Below are 19570 nucleotides of genomic sequence, written 5' to 3'. Positions count from 1 at the left end.
TGAGAAAAAAAGGAACATGAAGATTCAGGGAAATGGGCTTTTCTTTACCAGGCTGAGCTGGCAACTATGTTGCCTTTTATACTCATGCAAATCATAAATGCATACTGGAAATGGGAATTTACTGCACTGTATTAGAATTGCTTTGGGTAAGTTTTTTTCCCTGTGTATGCAGGCTCTCATGTGAGTGATTTGAAGCCCATCAAGAGGCAATTGCATTAATTAGGCACTTTCACAGTACAGCTTGAAGAACTCTGTAATTATAGCACCATGCATGTGAAATGCACATGGTATCCAACTGTTTGAGGTATAAATCCTGGTCATTAGCAATCTTGACCTTGTTTTTGGTCATTACAGATTGATGACAGTCATCTCTGAAGCAGGAGTAATCACAGTTTACCATAAAAGTGACACCTGCGGGCAACAATGGTGGGTACTTTGGTAATTAATGAACAGGCAATAGTGTGAATGTGGTTGTATGCTGCATGGCTATTGAGGTGCACTTTGAAGAAGAGTGTAAGAAAAGTCACTACGGTTCACAAAGAAACCTTCCATGAATTGGTCAAAATTGATACTTCTTAGATGATTGATAAAATTCATCCTAATGTATCTGAGCAACTTTATGCTGATGACTATGTAGAATATGCATATAAAGTAAATGGCATGCTGGTATAATTTTCCACTGTCCAAATGCACTGATTGTGTGCTGAATTAGAGAGGAGACTTTGCATTTTGAGAGGAGCCATTTGTTGATTTCACATCAGAGCATTTCATTTTAATCACAGTACAGAAATCACTGGTGATATATTTGGCAGCTGAATGTTGTCTGTATTTATGTGACATTCCTCCACCTGTTGTTTTAATGCAGGCATTAATCTGTCTTGGCTAAAATAGCTGGATGGGAGTTGTCATACTTGAATCGAAGAGATTATCATCTATACGAATACATTAATCTTTCACATGCTGATATTGATGAGCCAGTAGTCGTTTCAGAAGAGCTCGGACAAATGTAGCTGTACTTCAATTTGGTGTGAAGTGGAACATATATAACTGTTCCAGGTTCACTCATGGTAGCTGCCCATCCTGTTGCTACACACTATGCTGGCAGATATTTTATCATGACGTCTCTGATGGTCATCCTATCATATGACTGAATTCCAATCTGAAGTCTGTATTGATCAGATCAGTTATAACAAATTTAGGACAGGACTGCATTCCTAGTTTGAAGATTGTGAATCAAATTGTAAAATTAATTAATTACATTTGTGTTTTCTATCGTGAAGTTCATCACCGTGCAGTGAGTTTGTGCATGGAATTATTTTGCATTTCAAATCACTGATTACAATAGACTCTGTGGCCGTTTCATCCTTGAGCAGGACAATTCAAAGTCGATTGTCTAGAATGCAGACATTTATGATTGACTTAATTGATCGTTTACAAAGTTTAATTTAATTAGATAATTGAAGATAATTTACAAAATGACACTGAGGTGGCTTTGAAATAGTGTGGTCATCAGAATTCAGTGATTGTCCTTCAACGCATTGGTAGCAGTTGAAGATAGAGAGAAAGCATCGGTATTCTGCTTCAACATCACGTTCTCTTTCTGATAAGCAGCAGCCATGATTTTACAAGCACCTGCCAATTAACAAAAAATTATTTGTTTTTTTTAATCACTGACCTGTTCACAGACGCTATAACATAGCTTTGGGATATGAACCCAGGCCTCTTAGATCAAAGGTAGGACACTATCACTGCACCATATGAGCCCCCTCAAAGAGTTCCCGAAGATATTTTCTAATTAACTTTTTCAGAGGTACATTCATCTGGAGCAGATGGGACTTATACCCAGGTCTTCCTACCCCAGAGGTAGGGACAGTACCACTGCATTACATGAGCCTAAGAATTCCATTAAGATATTTTCTAATCAACCTAATCCAGGATGTTATCAGACATGTCTGGAGCAGAGAAGATTTGAACTCTGATCTCCTGGATCAAAGAAAGGGACACTGACACAAACTCCTTTTGCAAGAAGCTACTTGGCCCATTGTCCAAAAGGATTCACTGCCAAAATCAGAGATTGAACCAAAGACCTCCCAACTGAGCTATTTTGGCTGTCCAAAGAGTTCCTTTAATGATTCAGTTCAAATTAGCTTCAGGCAGCATTGGTTGGGATACATACTCATTTCGGCTAGCCAACAAGTGGTTTAGGGGCACGGCAAGGTCAAACATAATTTGCCCTGGCATTTAAACATCACAATGTGCACAGTATCCTGAAGCACGTTCCAAAGGTTAGTGAATTCAAAACAATAGAGCATTATTTAAAATATCAACTGTTTCTATTTTGATAGAATACACTTGAAGCAACATGATCTTTGGACTATTCCAAGAAATACTCAGGTAACCAGTACTGAAAATGTCCCTTATGTTAATAACAATATCATAAGAGCAATTTCCCCTTTTCTGAATGACTAACAATGCAAATGTACAATTTTTATGCAGTTGCTAGATGACAGTATGATACAACTGAACAAACTGCAGATGGAGATAAAAGAATAATCATGGTACAGGATTCAAAAGGCTTCAATTAAAGTTGAGAGCCAAAGCAGCTGGACATAAGAAATGGTAACCTGAAAATGTAAATAAAGAATAAAGGTTTTCGGCTAAAGTGAACAACAGGTTTCAATCTATTAACATATGTTAACATACCCAAAGTTCTTAAAAACAGGACATTACTAATATGAAGCCTTTTCTAAACTCAGCAATATCTTCAATGGTATTGACAAATGAGACTGCTAATTCTAATCTACCTGGGCAAAGTGTTATGTCCAGAATTAGGATTTAACGAATGCTAAATTGAAGTCACTATAGCCTTTTGTTATGAAAATGGCCATACCTACATCATTGAAAAAACAAGTCATTGGAATAGCTATGCTTTAACTTCATTAGTAGAAATGAAATTGATAATTTTTTTCCAACAGTTAACCTATACTCCTGCTTGCCAGCTTATTCCTCAGGAGATCTTCACAAAGTAGAAAATTGGAGCAAAATTGTTGTACAATGTTATCCAATCAAACGCTGCAGGCAACCCAGCATCAGTGATACAGCTAGAGGTGAATTTCTGGTAGCTGGTATCAGTAATAATGACCACAAAAACCTATTTCCATTGTGATCCCTTTAGTCCTAAGAACTATGTCTAACTCCTTCTTGAAAACATTTCATGTTTGGTCCTCAATTGCTTTCTGTGGCAGAGAATTCTACAGGCTCACCACTCTCTGGTGAGGAAATTACTTCTCATCTCACTTCTAAACCCCAATTCCTTAAACTGTAATCTTCGGGGGGGATAGTTAAGCTTGCCATTTAGAAACAGAATCAATAAAATCTAACTGCCGTGTCTTTTATTTTTATTTCTTGTATTTTAATTTTTGCATTGACTAAAATAACATTCAGATACTGGAAGCTTCTTAAATTAGGTCTTTGAAAGTATATCAGTCCGTGCAGAGCAGCTGATTCTTGTCAATAGGACAGAGAACTATACCCAAGACTTACCAGCAGCTAATGTAGAGGATATTCACGGTGAATGGCTAAGTGTCATAAAAGCTTTCCAGTTTCAGAAGAAAGAAATCAAGTGATTGTTTTCTTGTTTCTGACAGGATGCTGAACAAATGGCAAATCTTAATATTGAGACAGGAAACCAGTAGGTACTTGGGAGCAGCTGAGGACTAAGTTCTGTCAGTTTAACAGCAGCACTTTACTTAAATACTGGCAGACATCTGGCTGACATCCAATCAGATTGATGTGGGAATGGTCCCAATAGCTGCCATGACAATGAATTTCACTCAAAGACATATTTAACTTTTAGGTATGACAGGATTTTTTTCTATTAATTTTTTTTTAAAAAAAACAAGATACAAGTCACAAATGGCCTGGAATGTAAATTCTGAAAATGTAATTCAGAGATTGGTAAATCCCTGTGTGGATTATACTTCGTTGTGAGAGAGAGTATGGAATGTTGCATCTGGCGTCTGTGAAGGTAGTACAGTTAGAGGCATTTCAAAAGGAAGAAATGGTATGTAACAACTGAACTGTAATCCCCTGTGATTCCAGAGATAACTGAGGCTGTTGGTCATTTCAGCAGAAACCATCTCCAGTGACTGTGGACGGGATGTGAGGGAAAGGAATGCAGTCCTTGATTAAAAAAAAAGTATCTGTGTTTTCTCTTTCCAAAAATACACAAGAGTGGTATATTGTAATTGTTATGAGGTCAGTCAGCTGGACCTTATAGAATATGAGTTCCCTGATTGGATCAGATTAACAGCCCCTATCAGGGAGCCTTGGTTAACATTTAAAAAGAGGTGAGTATCAGAGTTACTGACAGCTAGTATCTGACTCTGAATGAGAGATACAGCTGATCTGACTCTGAATGAAACATTACTAAAGTCAAGGACTATTCATATAAAAATAAAGGGTGACTTGGTGATAAGATCCCAGCCTCTGTGGAGGTATTTCAAAGGGGTTTAAAAAATAATAGTTGAAAACGGGCTACTGTATGTGATCCTTTGGTGTTCTATTTTGACATGGTGGTGTTTGTTGTGAAGATGGCAGCTGGAGAACATCCATTAGGTAAAGAAAAGGACTTTCACTGGAAGTAAGTCATAATGCAGCAAAGTTACCCATTGAAAAGGAAACAGGAGAACAGGATTTCTGATGAAGGGCTTTTGCCCGAAATGTCGATTTTACTGCTTCTCGGATGCTGTCTGAACTGCTGTGCTTTTCCAGAACCACTAATCCAGAATCTGGTTTCCAGCATCTGCAGTCATTGTTTTTACCTAACAGAAGAACTCATTCCAGCTAACTTGTAGAACCAAAGATCTTCAGATCCACTGCTCAGCTACCCAGCTGTAATCAGCTAACTTACCAACTGCAATGTTTCACCATCTACTCCTCGTGGACAAGCCAAAGAATTGTGTATCTTTTTAGTGTAAGAAATGTTATTGTTTGTACTTACTTCTCATTTTTAAATCTGTGTATTGTGTTCCATTATTTTCCTCACATCTTAGTAACTAATAAACTCCCTCTTTCCTCAAAACTATTTAAATTACTTCCTTTTAAAATCTATATATAAAGTGACTAGTAAAAATATCCATGAGTGAAGGGATCTCTTGTGTTAATTACCTTGTTGCACCCAACTAAGATAAAGGAGGGGTTGAATAAAAAGGGAGTTTGTCCTTTCTTTCTTACTTGAGGGTAAATGATTCGTGGATATCCAGTCTGAATTATAATGAACTAACCTTGCCTGGAGATTGGTTGCAACGTAGCAGTCTACAAAGGTGTTATCATAAAGTCCTTTTTTAAACATTTTTTTTCTTCGTTATGTTATCATTCTGAATTTTTTATTTCTTCATTTTTCTAATTTATTATTATTTTGTATTTTTGAATGCCTATAATTCTGGACTTTTTGTTTATTTTTCTAACTCTTTTTCCTAAGAATTTGTAGTCGAGAATCTGTACCTTTGTACCTAAGATGGCGCCATAAGTGGTGACTTGTCAACTTTTCACTGTACTCTTGGGAGTACATGTGACAATAGAGCTAAAGCTAATTCAAGTCAAAGTACAATCATGATTAATGAAGGGGTAAGTCCAGGCATCATCAGTTGATGGCAGTGGATTGGGAGGTCAAAGGTTTCTTTGTGATGCCTGCACGGACACTTAGTCTCCTACTCACCCATGAGAAGAAAAACTGTAAAACTTAACCTGGGTCTCTTCTGGCCAATTGGCTCCTGCCATTGTATTTTTCTTGCCCTACAACAGAGAGCAGAGGACTGCCACTTATGGGTGAGGTAGTGATGAGATAATAATCAGGCTGTTCTGAATCTTAAGCATGTCCTTCCCTATACTTGATAAGTGCATTGCCCGGACCCTATACTGCCCTGAAGTATCATGGTGGTCAGGAAAGTAATAAGTTAGCATCATGTTGTGGCATTCAACTATTTTAACTCTTCCTTCAACTCCACTGATTCTGTTCTTGTGGTGGCTGTGGAAGGTAGGTAAAGGATAAAATAGAAGTCAATAATAGTCTTCACATTCTTAAAGTAAAATCCTTTTTAAATATATTTATAATGAATCATTCAGCAAATTTTCAGACATATCTAGCAAAACACTAAAGCAACCAAGGAAATTTCATTACATGATCTCTTTTTCAAATATTGAAAAGAAGAGTTTAGTATAGTATTGGTGGATTGACACTAATTCAAACAGATTACACTGACTTCATCTATCCTGCTTGATTCTCACAATTTCATTTTGAGCATAAAGCAATTGTTTCTATTTTTAGTGATCTTGTGTCTTCTCTCTTTCTTAATTTCCTCCAGTATAAAATCATCCTGGACCAGTTAGGTAAATCTTTATGAGCCAAGTTATTGCATTATATGAAAAAAAATGCTTTAAAATATTTAGGAATAGCATCAGAGTTAAATGTAATATGGGACCATTTTAAATGAAATCTGTCATATTTAATGAAATTTTGAATTGTTTTCACATTATTAATTGTAAATATTTTCTGTTTAGTTTGTAATCATTACAGTGGGGAAAAATACCTACAGCTCATCTCTGTTCAATTACGTACAATGCAACAGTGACTACAATTCATTTGGGTGTAAGGTATTTTAAAATGATTTTCCCAATGATTTAGGTGTGCCCATCTGATGGTGACAACATGTTGGAAGCATAATTCCACAAAAACACTAAGAAATTTCAAAAAAAGGATTTATTTCTTGTTTGCCTGAGTAGGTTTCTTTGCCATTTGAAATTCACACTCATCAATAAAAATCAAATTTAGCAGTTTCATTTGCTTCGACATAGGAAAGATTGGCTTTCCTAAAATGAATGAAACACACTGTTACAAAGTCATTGGTATGAATTTACCATTGTCCATAAAATATTTTTTGAAATTCACATGAGCTGATGGTTGCATCAAAATACCCTGGGCGGGCTCCATAGAGGCACAGAAATATTACAGACAAGAAGAAGCCATTCGGTCCATTGTGTGTGCCACCTGATTAAAACTAGCCAGCTTTTCTAATCTCACCTTCAAGCACTTAGTCCATAATCTTGTTGGTTATAACATTTGAACTGCACATCCTCATTCCTTTTAAATGAATGAGAGTTTCCACTTCAATCGCAAATTCAGACAGCTAATTCAAGACACCCTCCACCCTCTGAGTGAACTCACTTTTCCTCATGCCCCATTTAATCTTTCTACAAATCACCTTAAGTCTGTGTCCCTGGTAACTGGCCTCTCCACCTCCCTCTTTTTAAGTCTCTTATAATGTTCTACACCTCAGTTATGTCACCCCACTGCTTCCTCTGTTCTAAGGAAAACAGTTGTAAATCACATAACGCCAGGTTATAGTCCAACAGGTTTGTTTGGCAATACTAGCTTTCAGTGCGCTGCTCCTTCATCAGGTAGCTGTGGAGCAGGATCATAAGACACAGGATTTATAGCAAAAGGTTACAACTGAAATGATTGCGTGACACTGTAATGATTTACTATGAATTCTGTGTCTTATGATCCTGCTCCACAGCTACCTGATGAAGGAGCAGCGTTTTGAAAGCTAGTGCTTCCAAATAAACCTGTTGGGCTATAACCTGGTGTTGTGTGATTTTTAACTTTGCCCACCCCTGTCCAACAGCAGCACCTCCACACTAAGGAAATCAGCCACAGCCCATCCAACCTTTCCTCACCATTACAATATTCATTCCCTGTTAACATTCTTGTAAATTTCCTCTCTCGAGCAATTATGTCTTTCATATAAATGTGGTGACGAGAACAGGACAAATAACATCTGTTGTGGTCCAACCATAAAGTGATAGGTGACTGAAGAAAATCAGGCCGACAGATTCTTGTACAATTTGTATTTTAAATGAGTTATAGACTCATAGAGTAATGGAGTCATAGAGTCATACAGCACGGAAACAGACCCTTTGGTCCAACCAGCGCATGCTGACCATAATCCCAAACTAAACTAGTCCCACCTCCCTGTGCTTGGCCCATAACCCTCCAAACATTTCTGTTCATGTAGCTATTTAAATGTCTTTTAAATGTTGTAACTGTACCCACATTCCTCTGTGTGTAAAAGAATTACCCTTCACGTCTTTTTTAAATCTTTCTCCTCTCATCTTAAAAATATGCCCCCTACACTTGAAATTCTCCACCTTGGGAAAACTCACCTGACATTCATCTTATCTATACCCCCCATGATTTTATAAACCTCAATAAGGTCACCTCTCAACCTCCTACGCTCCAGTGAAAAACATCTGGCCTGTCCAGCCTCTCCCCATAACTCAAACCTCCATTCCTGGCAACGTCTTGATTAAAATCCTCTGAACCCTCTATCACTTATTAATATCCCTCCTATAACAGGGTGACCAGCGCTGGACACAGTACTCCAAAAGAGGCCTCATAATGTCTTGTACAATCTTAACATAACATCCCAACTCCTTTACTCAAAAGTTTGAAGCAATAAAGGCAAGTGTGTTAAAAGTTAAAAATCACATAAGGTTGTTCACAACCACCTGATGAAGGAGTGGTGCTCCGAAAGCTACTGTGCTTCCAATTAAACCTGTTGGACTATAACCTGGTGTTGTGTGATTTTTAACTTTGTACACCCCAGTCCAACACCATCTCCAAAGTGTGTTAAATATCTTCTTAACCATCCTGTCTATATGTGATGCAAGCTTCAAAGAATTACCTGAAACCCCAGGTCTCTCTGTTCAACAACACTATCCTAGATCCTACTTTCAATTATATAAGTCCTGCCCTTGTTTGTTTTACCAAAATGCAATACCTCACTTTTATCCAAATTAAACTCCATCTGCCACTCTTCAGCTCAATTGATCAAGGTCTCTTTGTAATCTCAGATAATCATCTTTACTGTCCACTATATCACCAATCTTGGTGTCATCTGCAAACTTACTAACCATGCAACTGCAGTAAGAGAGCACCTTTTGGAGCAATCTACCATAGAGAGTTTCAACTTGCGTTCTTCTGAAAGATCTCATTTCAGGAACGGTAATTCGGGGCTGGATTTTACAGCCATGATCCCCATCCCTGCTCAGGCTGAAAAGAAGAATGATGGCCATTGTCTGATGATGGGTGACTGGATTTGAAACTTTAACTGTTTCTCCCTCCACAGATGCCGCCAGATGAGGTTCTCCAACACTTCACAGTCTTTGTTTCAGATCTTCAACATTCACAGTCTGTTGTTTTATTTTAGGATAAGGGTCAGTCCTCAACAGGCCCAAGGGTGGGCAGGGTACTTCTACAATGCTTCCTGCCGAACTTCATACAGATCAGATGGTGGGAGTTAAGTGGGGGATTTTACAACGACCCTCCCTTGCGTTTAAATATTCTGTTAAGGAATGTAAAATGAAGCACTGTCTTATTTGCTCTTGTCTCAGATGCTGCAAGACCTGTTGAGCAGGTCCAGTATTTTTTGATTTTATATCAGATTTTTCATTTGGTTGGCATTAGTTAAATGCGGTAAGATTCAAGAATTATCTCCTAATTCACTCTTTTATCCCCATCTCTGTACTCTAGAGCTCAAAACATGATGATGATTATGTCCTGTGAATTTTGAAGGCCCCAAGAAAACTTCTAAAAAATACTGAACATAGATTTGGCAGGTTAAACCAACCTTTCATTAGGAGGTCACCTTTCTCTATTAAATAAAGATTAGGGGATTGGATGAATTGATGATTATACCAAGGCAAGCAATACTGGCCTTTGAGATATATACCTTGGTCACACAGATATCTACTTAATGTAGTGTGATTTAATCAAATCAAATCAATATTGTAAATTACTGTTAAGAAATCAGTTACTATCAAGTATCCTTGATCTTAACTTGGTTCTTTTGTTTTCTGAACTAGATTAGAGGGCATCATGAGATATACAGCAAAACAATGGCCATTAGCCTGCCTGATTTGAGTCAACTCTTTAAAATGCAAAATGATCTCTTCCTCCCTGCTCAAACACTTCAAAGCCCTTTGCCTCAACTGCTCATTTACTACTTACTTTAAAAATGCAATGATCTCTACTTTGATAATTCCGCTTGATGGAACACTCATACTCTGGTAATTCTCATAGGAATTTCCCTTAATGATCAGAAAGGTCAAGTGGGAGTAGGAAAAAAAAAATCAAATCTATGCAGAAATAGATTTAAACATTTGCAATCATCTTGTTGCTAAAACTTGGAAATTTACTTTCATTTACAGTCCAGGAGTTTCCTAACTTTGATTATTTTCAAGTCAGAGATGTGTGTGTATATGGAGCATAAACATGGCAGATGCAAGTGCTGGAATTGAGAGAAAACGTTGGTGATTCATTTCAATTTTACAACCCTCAATTCCTCTTTGGTAAAATCTAAAAATTGCCATTTGATCCACTCAGAAATGCACAGAATGAGTTGAAACTGCTGAAGTTTAGATTCCAAGGGCAGTTTGGTTGCATAGTACATTGGAGAACATTGAACAGATTGTGAAACTTTGCATTTCAGAAGGTTATGTTGCTTTTGGCAGCTTTGGGAACTGGTGCAGTAAACCACGTGGGGCACACCATTTTATAATATGAAATTCCAGTTTTAAAGCACATAACTACACCATGTGGATTAAAGAGTCAACTGTATCCTTGAGAAAAACTGCTGAGCACGTGCATAAACGGCTTTGACATAATTTAAAAAATCAAATTGTGCCCAAACATAATTGAAATGGGGTGTAAAGAGATAAAGTCCTCTGATGTTGGCAGATCATTCGCCATGCAGGAGGCTGGAAGAGCACACAGCAGGAGAATTGACGTTTCGGGCATAAGCCCTTCATCAGTCATTCCTGATGAAGGGTGCTTATGCCCAAACTGTCAATTCTCCTGCTCCTCGGATGCTGCCTGACCTACTGGGCTTTTCCAGCAACACACTCTCGACTCTGATCTCCAGCATCTGCAGTCCTCACTTTCTCCTGGAAGAACACAGCAAACCAGGCAACACCAGGAGGTGGAGAAGCCTCCGTTTCAGGTGTAACCCTTCTTCAGGACCCAGCATCTGCAGTTTTTTTTAATCTAACCAAGTTGGTAGATCATTCAGCATTTGAGAGCAGAAGGTCAGAGGGATAATGAAAACACTTCATTCCCGTTATTCGCAGGGAATAGGGACATCAACAAGAATTACAAAAACACAATGCAACTCTCTTACATACCATGAAATGCAGCCAGTTTGGACAAATCAATGAAAAATAAAAAAGGTTGGGGCTGGGGCCAAGTTTGTAAGTATGTGGATCCACAAGGAGTTAATCAATGGATAATGAGGAGTGAATGTATATAATGCCAGGTGGGATTAGATGAAGGGATAAGTTCAGGAGGGAGGGAGGAACAACGTCAAAGCTCTTTATCACGTGTTAAGGCATTGAATGAGATCGAATTTGGACCACAAGAGCTTCTTAGGACTAAGTTCCAAAAACAGTCGTATTGGACCTGAAATGTTAATTCTGTTTCTTCCTCCATAAATGCAGCCAGATTTTCTGTTTATTTTTCAGATCTCCAGCTCCAAAGTACTTTGCTTTTAGTGTTACATTGATGTCGGGCCACACAGAGAGCTGGAACTTGAGTTTGTAGGGTTCCAGAGACGTCCTCCCTTTTCACTGTTTGTCAATAGTTTTGTTCAATAAGACCTGTTAACGTTCAGTCATTAAACTTGACATTAGTACACAGTGTTGAAAAATGTGTTGCTGGAAAAACACAGCAGGCTAGGCAGCATCTGAGGAGCAGGAAAATCGACGTTTCAGGCATAAGCCCTTCTTCAGGAATGACCACCGCATTAGTACATGGTGGAAAGGGAAAGGCCAGCCCAACAATTTGACTGTAGGAATGGGGGAGAAACCTAAATAGCATCCCAACAACAATGGTGCTGTGAGTGAAGGAATTCAAGGCCCAACTTGGCACCAGATGGTGGATGCATGGAAGTTGAAGAAGCCTTTGCAGTTATCAGGAAAACAAGCACAGAGGTGGAGGAAACTCTGACTGTAATTGCAGACCAGCTGAACACAAGAGAACCCTTCCTGCTGATGAATCTGATTGGCCAGTCACTCAAAGCTGTGATGGCTATATTGGCGCAAACATTGTTGCCCTGAAACTATAGTAATCCAGGAATTCCCCAGAAACTCAATGCCTGTGGAATCTGTTGTGAAATATATACATGTATGTATGCATATATATGATGCAGAGAGGTTGTACTTTTACTGTCACTGGCAGGGCATGGTGACCAGCGCTGTGAGGTTCAAGGTCTTTGGCAGCAAGTCAGTGAGCCATATTCTCCTGGACCTCGGGCATCTCCAGGTAGCTCAATCTTTGGCAGTAGATCCTACTTGAGGTATTAGTCTCTATTGGCTTCCTGTCATCTTTCTTCACCTGTGCTCGTCCTGTTACTTGGGTTCCATCTTAACCGTGATGGGTCGTGCCCCACATCACTGGACTGAAAATTGGACAGAAGTTCCTTTCTGGGCTGGTGGTTGACCAATTGTGCCTGGCTGCCTTGCTTCCGGACACCTAACCTATACAAGGTTATAACCATATAGTAACCTTCACCAAGAGCCCACTCTTCCCTCCATCAAGGGAACCCCCTTACAAAATACAGTTTGTCTTTGCCCCACTAATCCTCTTAAAGGGTTAAACCAATGCCTGGGTGCATCTATAATTGGCTTCCTAGTCTTTATCAGTCTCCCTTCAGCTGATATGCAACAGCCACTCTCTGTAATCTGTGCACCTCTACAAATTTACAACCATCCAAACAACAAGCTCTTCGCAAGCTTTTCAAATTCTTTAATAGGCCTCAGTGAGGAAATAAATGGGATTGCTGCCTCAGCCTTCCCAGCTTTGTCTGCATTGCAGGCTGGAGAAATGACACAATGGCCTGTGCTTCTATTTTTGGGCCACATCAGCCTCTGTACTCGACTTCAATTGATTTTCTTAGATATTTCTTTCTTTATGGCCAGGACCTTTAAATAAGTAGTGAATTAATACAGAAATCAGTGGGTTTTTTTTCAGCTAGAATGATTTATACTTTTAGGTAAAAACAATGACTGCAGATGCTGGAAACCAGATTCTGGATTAGTGGTGCTGGAAAAGCCCAGCAGTTCAGGCAGCATCCAAGGAGCAGGAAAATCAACGTTTCGGGCAAAAGCCCTTCATCAGGAATACAGGCAGAGTGCCTGAAGGTTGGAGAGATAAATGAGAGGAGGGTGGGGGTGGGGAGAAAGTAGCATAGAGTACAATAGGTGAGTGTGGGAGGGGATGAAGGTGATAGGTCAGAGAGGAAGGTGGAGTGGATAGGTGGAAAAGAAGATAGGCAGGTAGGACAAGTCATGGGGACAGTGCTGAGCTGGAAGTTTGGAACTGGGATGAGGTGGGGGAAGGGGAAATGAGGAAACTGTTAAAGTCCACATTGATGCCCTGGGGTTGAAGTGTTCCGAGGCGGACGATGGGGCGTTCTTCCTCCAGGCGTCAGGTGGTGAGGGAGTGGAGGTGAAGGAGGCCCAGGACCTCCATTTCCTCCGCAGAGTGGGAGGGGAAGTTGAAATGTTGGGCCACAGGGCGGTGTGGTTAATTGGTGCAGGTGTCCCAGAGATATTCCCTAAAGCACTCTGCAAGGAGGCGTCCAGTCTCCCCAGTGTTAAGGAGACTGCATCGGGAGCAACGGAAACCATAAATGATATTGGTGGATGTGCAAGTAAAACTTTGATGGATGTGGAAGGCTCCTTTAGGGCCTTGGATAGAGGTGAGGGAGGAGGTATGGGCGCAGGTTTTACAATTCCTGCGGTGGCAGGGGAAGGTGCCAGGACGGGAGTTTGGGTTGCAGGAGGGTGTGGACTTGACCAGGTAGTCACGGAGGGAATGGTCTTTGCGGAAGGCAAAAAGGGGTGGGGAGGGAAATATATCCCTGGTAGTGGGGTCCGCTTGGAAGTGGCGGAAATGTCGGTGGATGATTTGATTTATGAGAAGGTTGGTAGGGTGGAAGGTAAGCACCAGGGGCGTTCTGTCCTTGTTACGGTTGGAGGGGTGGGGTCTGAGAGCGGAGGTGCGGGATGTAGACAAGATGCGTTGGAGGGCATCTGTAACCACGTGGGAAGGGAAATTGCGGTCTCTAAAGAAGGAGGCCATCTGGTGTGTTCTGTGGTGGAACTGGTCCTCCTGGGAGCAGATACGGTGGAGGCGGACGAATTGGGAATATGGGATGGCAATTTTGCAGGAGGTAGGGTGGGAAGAGGTGTAATCCAGGTAGCTGTGGGAGTCAGTGGGTTTGTAAAACATGTCGGTGTCAAGTTGGTCGTCATTAATGGAGATGGAGAGGTCCAGGAAGGGGAGGGAGGTGTCAGAGATGGTCCAGGTAAATTTAAGGTCAGGGTGGAATGTGCTGGTGAAGTTGATGAATTGCTCAACCTCCTCGCGGGAGCACGAGGTGGCGCCAATGCAGTCATCAGTGTAGCGGAGGAAGAGGTGGGGAGTGGTGCCGGTGTAATTACAGAAGATGGACTATACTTTTAAAAAGAAGAACAGTTTCTGCATAATTTTGTCATTTCCATTTTAAAATTTACTTTCCTCCAAAGGCTTACAGCATCCACCTGATTGTTGCACACTAAGCAAACTAGGGTACAAATAATAGTTTTGGGTGAAAATTGTTTGCAACCTTAGAGTGTGTATCATTTGACTAATTCCAATAGCAGGTGGAACACTCCTAACAGCCTACAGTATGCTTCCGCACAGCTGAGTGTTCAAGGAGTGTTAAGAACTTGAAATGTATACTGTACCCAGCCTGAACAACAATGAAAAATAAAATAAAAATTTCCATCAAATTGGTAATAAGTAAGCAACTAACTCCTCACCATGGGGAAATATTAATCTGGGTAGTAATGTATAATGTAATAACTATGCTCCTTTCAATTTTGCTTGATGTACCAACCAGTAAAAATGATCATGATTGTACTTTTGATCATCATTCAAGGTTAAAATATATATTAGGGAGACCATTTTGTTCACTGTGTCCCCTTTGTAAGAATCTTTCAACATAGACGGACATCCCCATAGTCCTTCATTTTATTTTTCTTCTGCATTTCCTGGTTCCATATTCAAGTCTGTATGTTTAAAGCATTTTCGTTCCAATGTTCCGTCAGTATCAACTTGTTACTGTATGCCTGTCTTTCCTGAGTGTTGCTGGTTAGACAGCACAAGCCGTGTTAAAGACAACTCTGATTTGCAAAATGTATCCCAAACCGTTGAGCATTTGTACACAGAATTCTGGCTGGACTTCTTACAGCCATGTGATTTCTACCTCTGCTGAAACTGGTTTTCACTTTAGTCTGGAGCAGCTATTAAAACACACTGCATAAAACATAGCTGTTAAGCCACAAGTTTTAATATGCTGAGGACTAAGTACTACAAACGTCGGCCTTAGCTACAGGCTTTTTTTTTGCCCAAATCAAATTGGAGGATAATGTATTTGAGCTCATAATGTGTAAGTGATTCCTATCTGGATTTGAGAATTCAGCATCAGATGAATGCACCAGAATGTTCAAATGTGCTTATTAACTATTCAATTTTTATTATCTTTCCTCATACCTGGCAGTGCAAGTCATTTCAGAGGCAGGAGGTTCTATCCTCACTCCAGAATTTAACGTCAGTCATTCAGCTGACATTTCAACACACTGCTGAGGAATATACAAATTGTCAGAAAAGTTTTCAGTCCTTTTGGAAGAAACTGTGACCTCACTATTAATGACCCCAAGAGGGGAAGGAGCGGTTGAGAGGTGGATACATTGGTTGTGGTTGATGAGGGCTGGCTGGTGGATGTGTTGGCTGTTGGAGGTGGGGACAAACATCCCAAATCTATTTGCGAATATTTTTCATGATAACGGGTAACATGTCATCTGGGAGTTCTGGCAAGGTGGAACATCTGAATCATCATCCTCATAGTACAATTAAGAGCCCTACTTAAATTTCCCATTGGGTATTATGCTTCTTGGGGCCTTAGGTTTCCTGAACCAATGTAGCCCTTCAAATTATGCTTTTCTGGTGATTCAGGCAGGGGGTGAACAAATTCATTAACACCCTCTGATGAATAGTAGAAAGTAACATCCTCTTCAAAATTTTCTCTCAGAGTCAGTGCTATTACTCTGTGCTATAGCTGGCTGTTCACCTCATTTGCTATCTGTGGAATCTTCTGATAATTAAACTGATTGCTAGTTTTTTATACAACATCAGTGACTGTATTTTTAAAAAATAGTTTGCTTCTGAGTTAAGGATACTTAGAGGGGCAATAAGGTGCAGTATGAATGCATTTTTTGTTGATTGCTCTGAGGTGGGATACCATTGGAATATAAGAATGCACAAAGTTTTTCTAAACTGCCTGTTTAGGAGAAACTTCCCAAAGAGCCTTAATCAACTTCCAACATTGTCAAAGTATCGCCCTTCACTTGTGAAAGTGTCATTGCATTGCAAACATTAAACCTTGAACGTCTGGTTCATACCCTACGGAACTGTATTACAAGCACTTAATGCTGAGTTTCTGACAAGATTATGCATAATTAAAAGATTACTACAAGATGAAAATAACACAGTCTATGCTTTTACTTTGATCCATTTAAAATAGAAGCAGCCATATATGGAACAAACGTATGGAAAGATGGTTTTATATCAAAACTTCCTCAAAAATAAACTTCTAATAATGCAGTCCTATAAGAGGAGCTGCCTGCATGTTCTTAATTTAGGAAACACTTTCATTCTTACCCAGCTGTGCTCTTACTTGTGCAGATCAGTCCACAAAAGAGGCGAAGAAAATTCTTTGTACATGGAAAATTTCTGTATGACTTCACATCGTGAATATAATAAGACCTCTGGGCTAATCAAGAACTCAGCCGAGGCCACAGGTTGGCTGCTGGATTTCACCACCACCGGTGAACAATTTGTAGCGTCAAATTGAACCCCCCCCCACAATCAGCCACCTCCACACCATTCCTGACTGCATGAATCAGTGCCCAAATCCATTCCAGTCTTTTATGCAGAATGCTCAAACTTGCTTTGCTATCCTTTGGCTTGACAGCTGTCTTCTGCTGCACGACACGCACTGGCAGTCAAAGGCAATTAGCAAATTGCTTTTCTCCTAAATTAGCTTCCTATGCTTTGGCATCGTGTCAATCAGCTTTTCCCTTCAAACTGTCTCTATATATTTTATAAACAAGCACCAGCTGATAGATTGATAACACAACTACATGATTTCCACCCCCACCATTAAAGCCCTGTCACTTGGTACTGTCAGTCACTTTTATCTGCCACTTTTTTTTTGCTGCTTTGTTCTCTCCAAGCTTAGGAATAAAAGTGACACTTAAACATGTACAAATGCTATGAGTCTGACAATAGGAACTTCACATTTGGTCTGACAAGATCGAAAAGGAAACCAAAAACTGGAATGTTGAGTGTTGATGAGGGACCCACATCTACTATTATCACTTCTTTCTCTTTCCTATTAATTATGATTTACTCAATATTTAAAGGAATTTATATTGTGAACTATGCTCACAGGTCATGATAAAATTCCTTTCTCTAATATCACTCACGTACATGATCTGTACTGTAACACATTAATGTAGTGAAATATACTGAGGTATTTTACAGGAGAGTTACCAGACAAAATGAGATGTGAGTCTCATTAGGAGACACTTCTACAAAATCTTGAGGCAGATTGAAACCCCTAATTGGTAAATAATTGAGACGATACAGAGATTTAAAGTTCTCAAGGCAGGTAGCCCTAGTGTGCAACTATTCCTGTCCAATTCCCCAGCCTTGAGGTCAATTAGGGTGGTACAGTGGCTCAGCGGTTAGCACTGCTGCCTCCCAGTAACAGGGTCCCAGGTTCAATTCCACCCTTGGGTGACTGTCTGTGTGGCGTTTGCACATTCTCCCCGTGTCTGCGTGGGTTTCCTCCAGGTGCTCTGGTTTCATCCTACATTCCAAAGATGTGAATTGGCCATGCTAAATTGTCCATAGTGTTAGATACATTAGCCTGGGGGGGGGTTACTCTTCAGAGGGTTGGTATGGACTTGTTGGGTCGAAGGGCCTGTTTCCACACTGTAGGGAATCTAATCAAGATTTTAAAGAGAGGCAGTGAAGATTTGGAATTCCAAATTTACTTTGCAATAGTTCATTTTGGCTTCATTTCTAAGTCCTAGGTTAATACAATGAACAATTTATTTCACCTTGGAGTAAAATTGTATGCCTTAATTGTGCCATTGTTTCTGAAATAGCTGCTGATTCAATGGCTGAGTCTGATGTAAGAGATGGCTTTGATTACTGCTAGCTTCAAAATAATTCCACCACTTTAAGAAATAGGCTGAACATAAACAGGATTATAAATCAGCAGGCAGTCAGCTAGTTGGGTCACTTCATCCTTTAGTCTGAGTTCTGCATCTAAAATTGTGTGGCGGTTAGTAGATTTTTCCAATTAAACAAACTCATAATGGAAACAAGGTATTTATCATTTATAATCAGCTTGTTACAAGACTCTGGGCTAGATTTATTGCCTTCTGCTGGATGTGTTTACAGCAGGGGGAAAGGGGCACCTAAAAGATGTCGTGTGGTCAGCCTTCCTCCTTCCCATTTATCCTGAACCTTTTCTCCAAATCCTGGGGGCTGGGGCATTGTCAGGAATAGTTGCACACTAGGGCTAATCTGTCTTTAGAACTATCAGCCTCTGTATCTGCTCAATTATTTACCAGTTAAGGGCCTCAATCCACCTCTTTGGTCATACCATGCTGTGCAAGAGCTCTTGTTGTGCACTGGTAGTGTCCCCACTTCTAGACCAGGAAGCATATGTTCAAGTGCATCCTGTTCCAGAGTGTGTAATAATATCTCTGAAAAGGTTGATTTAGCAAATATCTACCACGCTGGGCACTGGCAGGCAACTCAGAGTATGAAATAAAAACTAAAAGGACCACAGATACTCTAAATCAGAAACAAAAACAGAAGTTGTTGGAAAAGCTCCGCAGTTCTGATGAAGGGTCACCGGACCCGAAACGTTAACTCTGATTTCTCTTCACAGATGCTGCCAGATCTGATGAGCTTTTCCAGCAACTTCTGTTTTTGTTGGTTTAGAGTAAGAATGCTGTTTTTGAAGGGAATCTTTGAAAAGGAAGGAAGGCACATTGTTTAGGGACACCATCCCCCAGAAGACTGAAGACCCCATTTCATTTCTTTTCACCTGCAACAAAGATTCCTGATCTCCATTTTCACCCCATCTCCCCCGACATTCCATAAGCTCCTGGATCCTGCTGGACTTGAAAGCCTGGGCCTTACCTGTTCCCACAGCAGGACAGAGATCTAACGCTTAACCTATTTTGCCCAACTATCCACCCGTTGCCTCAGGGTGTTATTGCTGGGAACAGGCTTTTTAAAGTTCAGAACTTTCCTCCCATGGCCTGTAACCACCGCTCTACCGACTCCATACAGTCCAGCACTCTGATTTATGGAGAGGTTCAAGAAGCA

The 19570-nt window shown here is 40.1% G+C and overlaps 1 protein-coding gene across 5 annotated transcripts in view; it reads right to left on the bottom strand.

Moving 5' to 3' along the window:
• LOC122554218 (palmdelphin-like) overlaps positions 1-19570 on the bottom strand; it is a 111433-nt gene that overhangs the window by 75311 nt on the left and 16552 nt on the right. The window contains exon 1 of one of the 5 annotated variants that reach the window (XM_043698879.1): positions 16836-17164. The exons of 1 other annotated variant lie outside the window; for it this stretch is intronic. In XM_043698879.1, coding sequence (XP_043554814.1) covers positions 16836-16882 — 47 coding nt within the window. In that variant the 5' untranslated portion in view covers positions 16883-17164. Of the gene's footprint in view, positions 1-16819; positions 17165-19570 lie in introns of those variants that run through there. 3 more of the 5 variants (XM_043698882.1, XM_043698880.1, XM_043698884.1) reach the window with 3 other exon arrangements.

Source organism: Chiloscyllium plagiosum, chromosome 11, assembly GCF_004010195.1.
Source record: "Chiloscyllium plagiosum isolate BGI_BamShark_2017 chromosome 11, ASM401019v2, whole genome shotgun sequence".
NCBI lineage: Eukaryota > Metazoa > Chordata > Chondrichthyes > Orectolobiformes > Hemiscylliidae > Chiloscyllium > Chiloscyllium plagiosum.
This window is presented reverse-complemented; position numbering and strand designations above follow the sequence as displayed.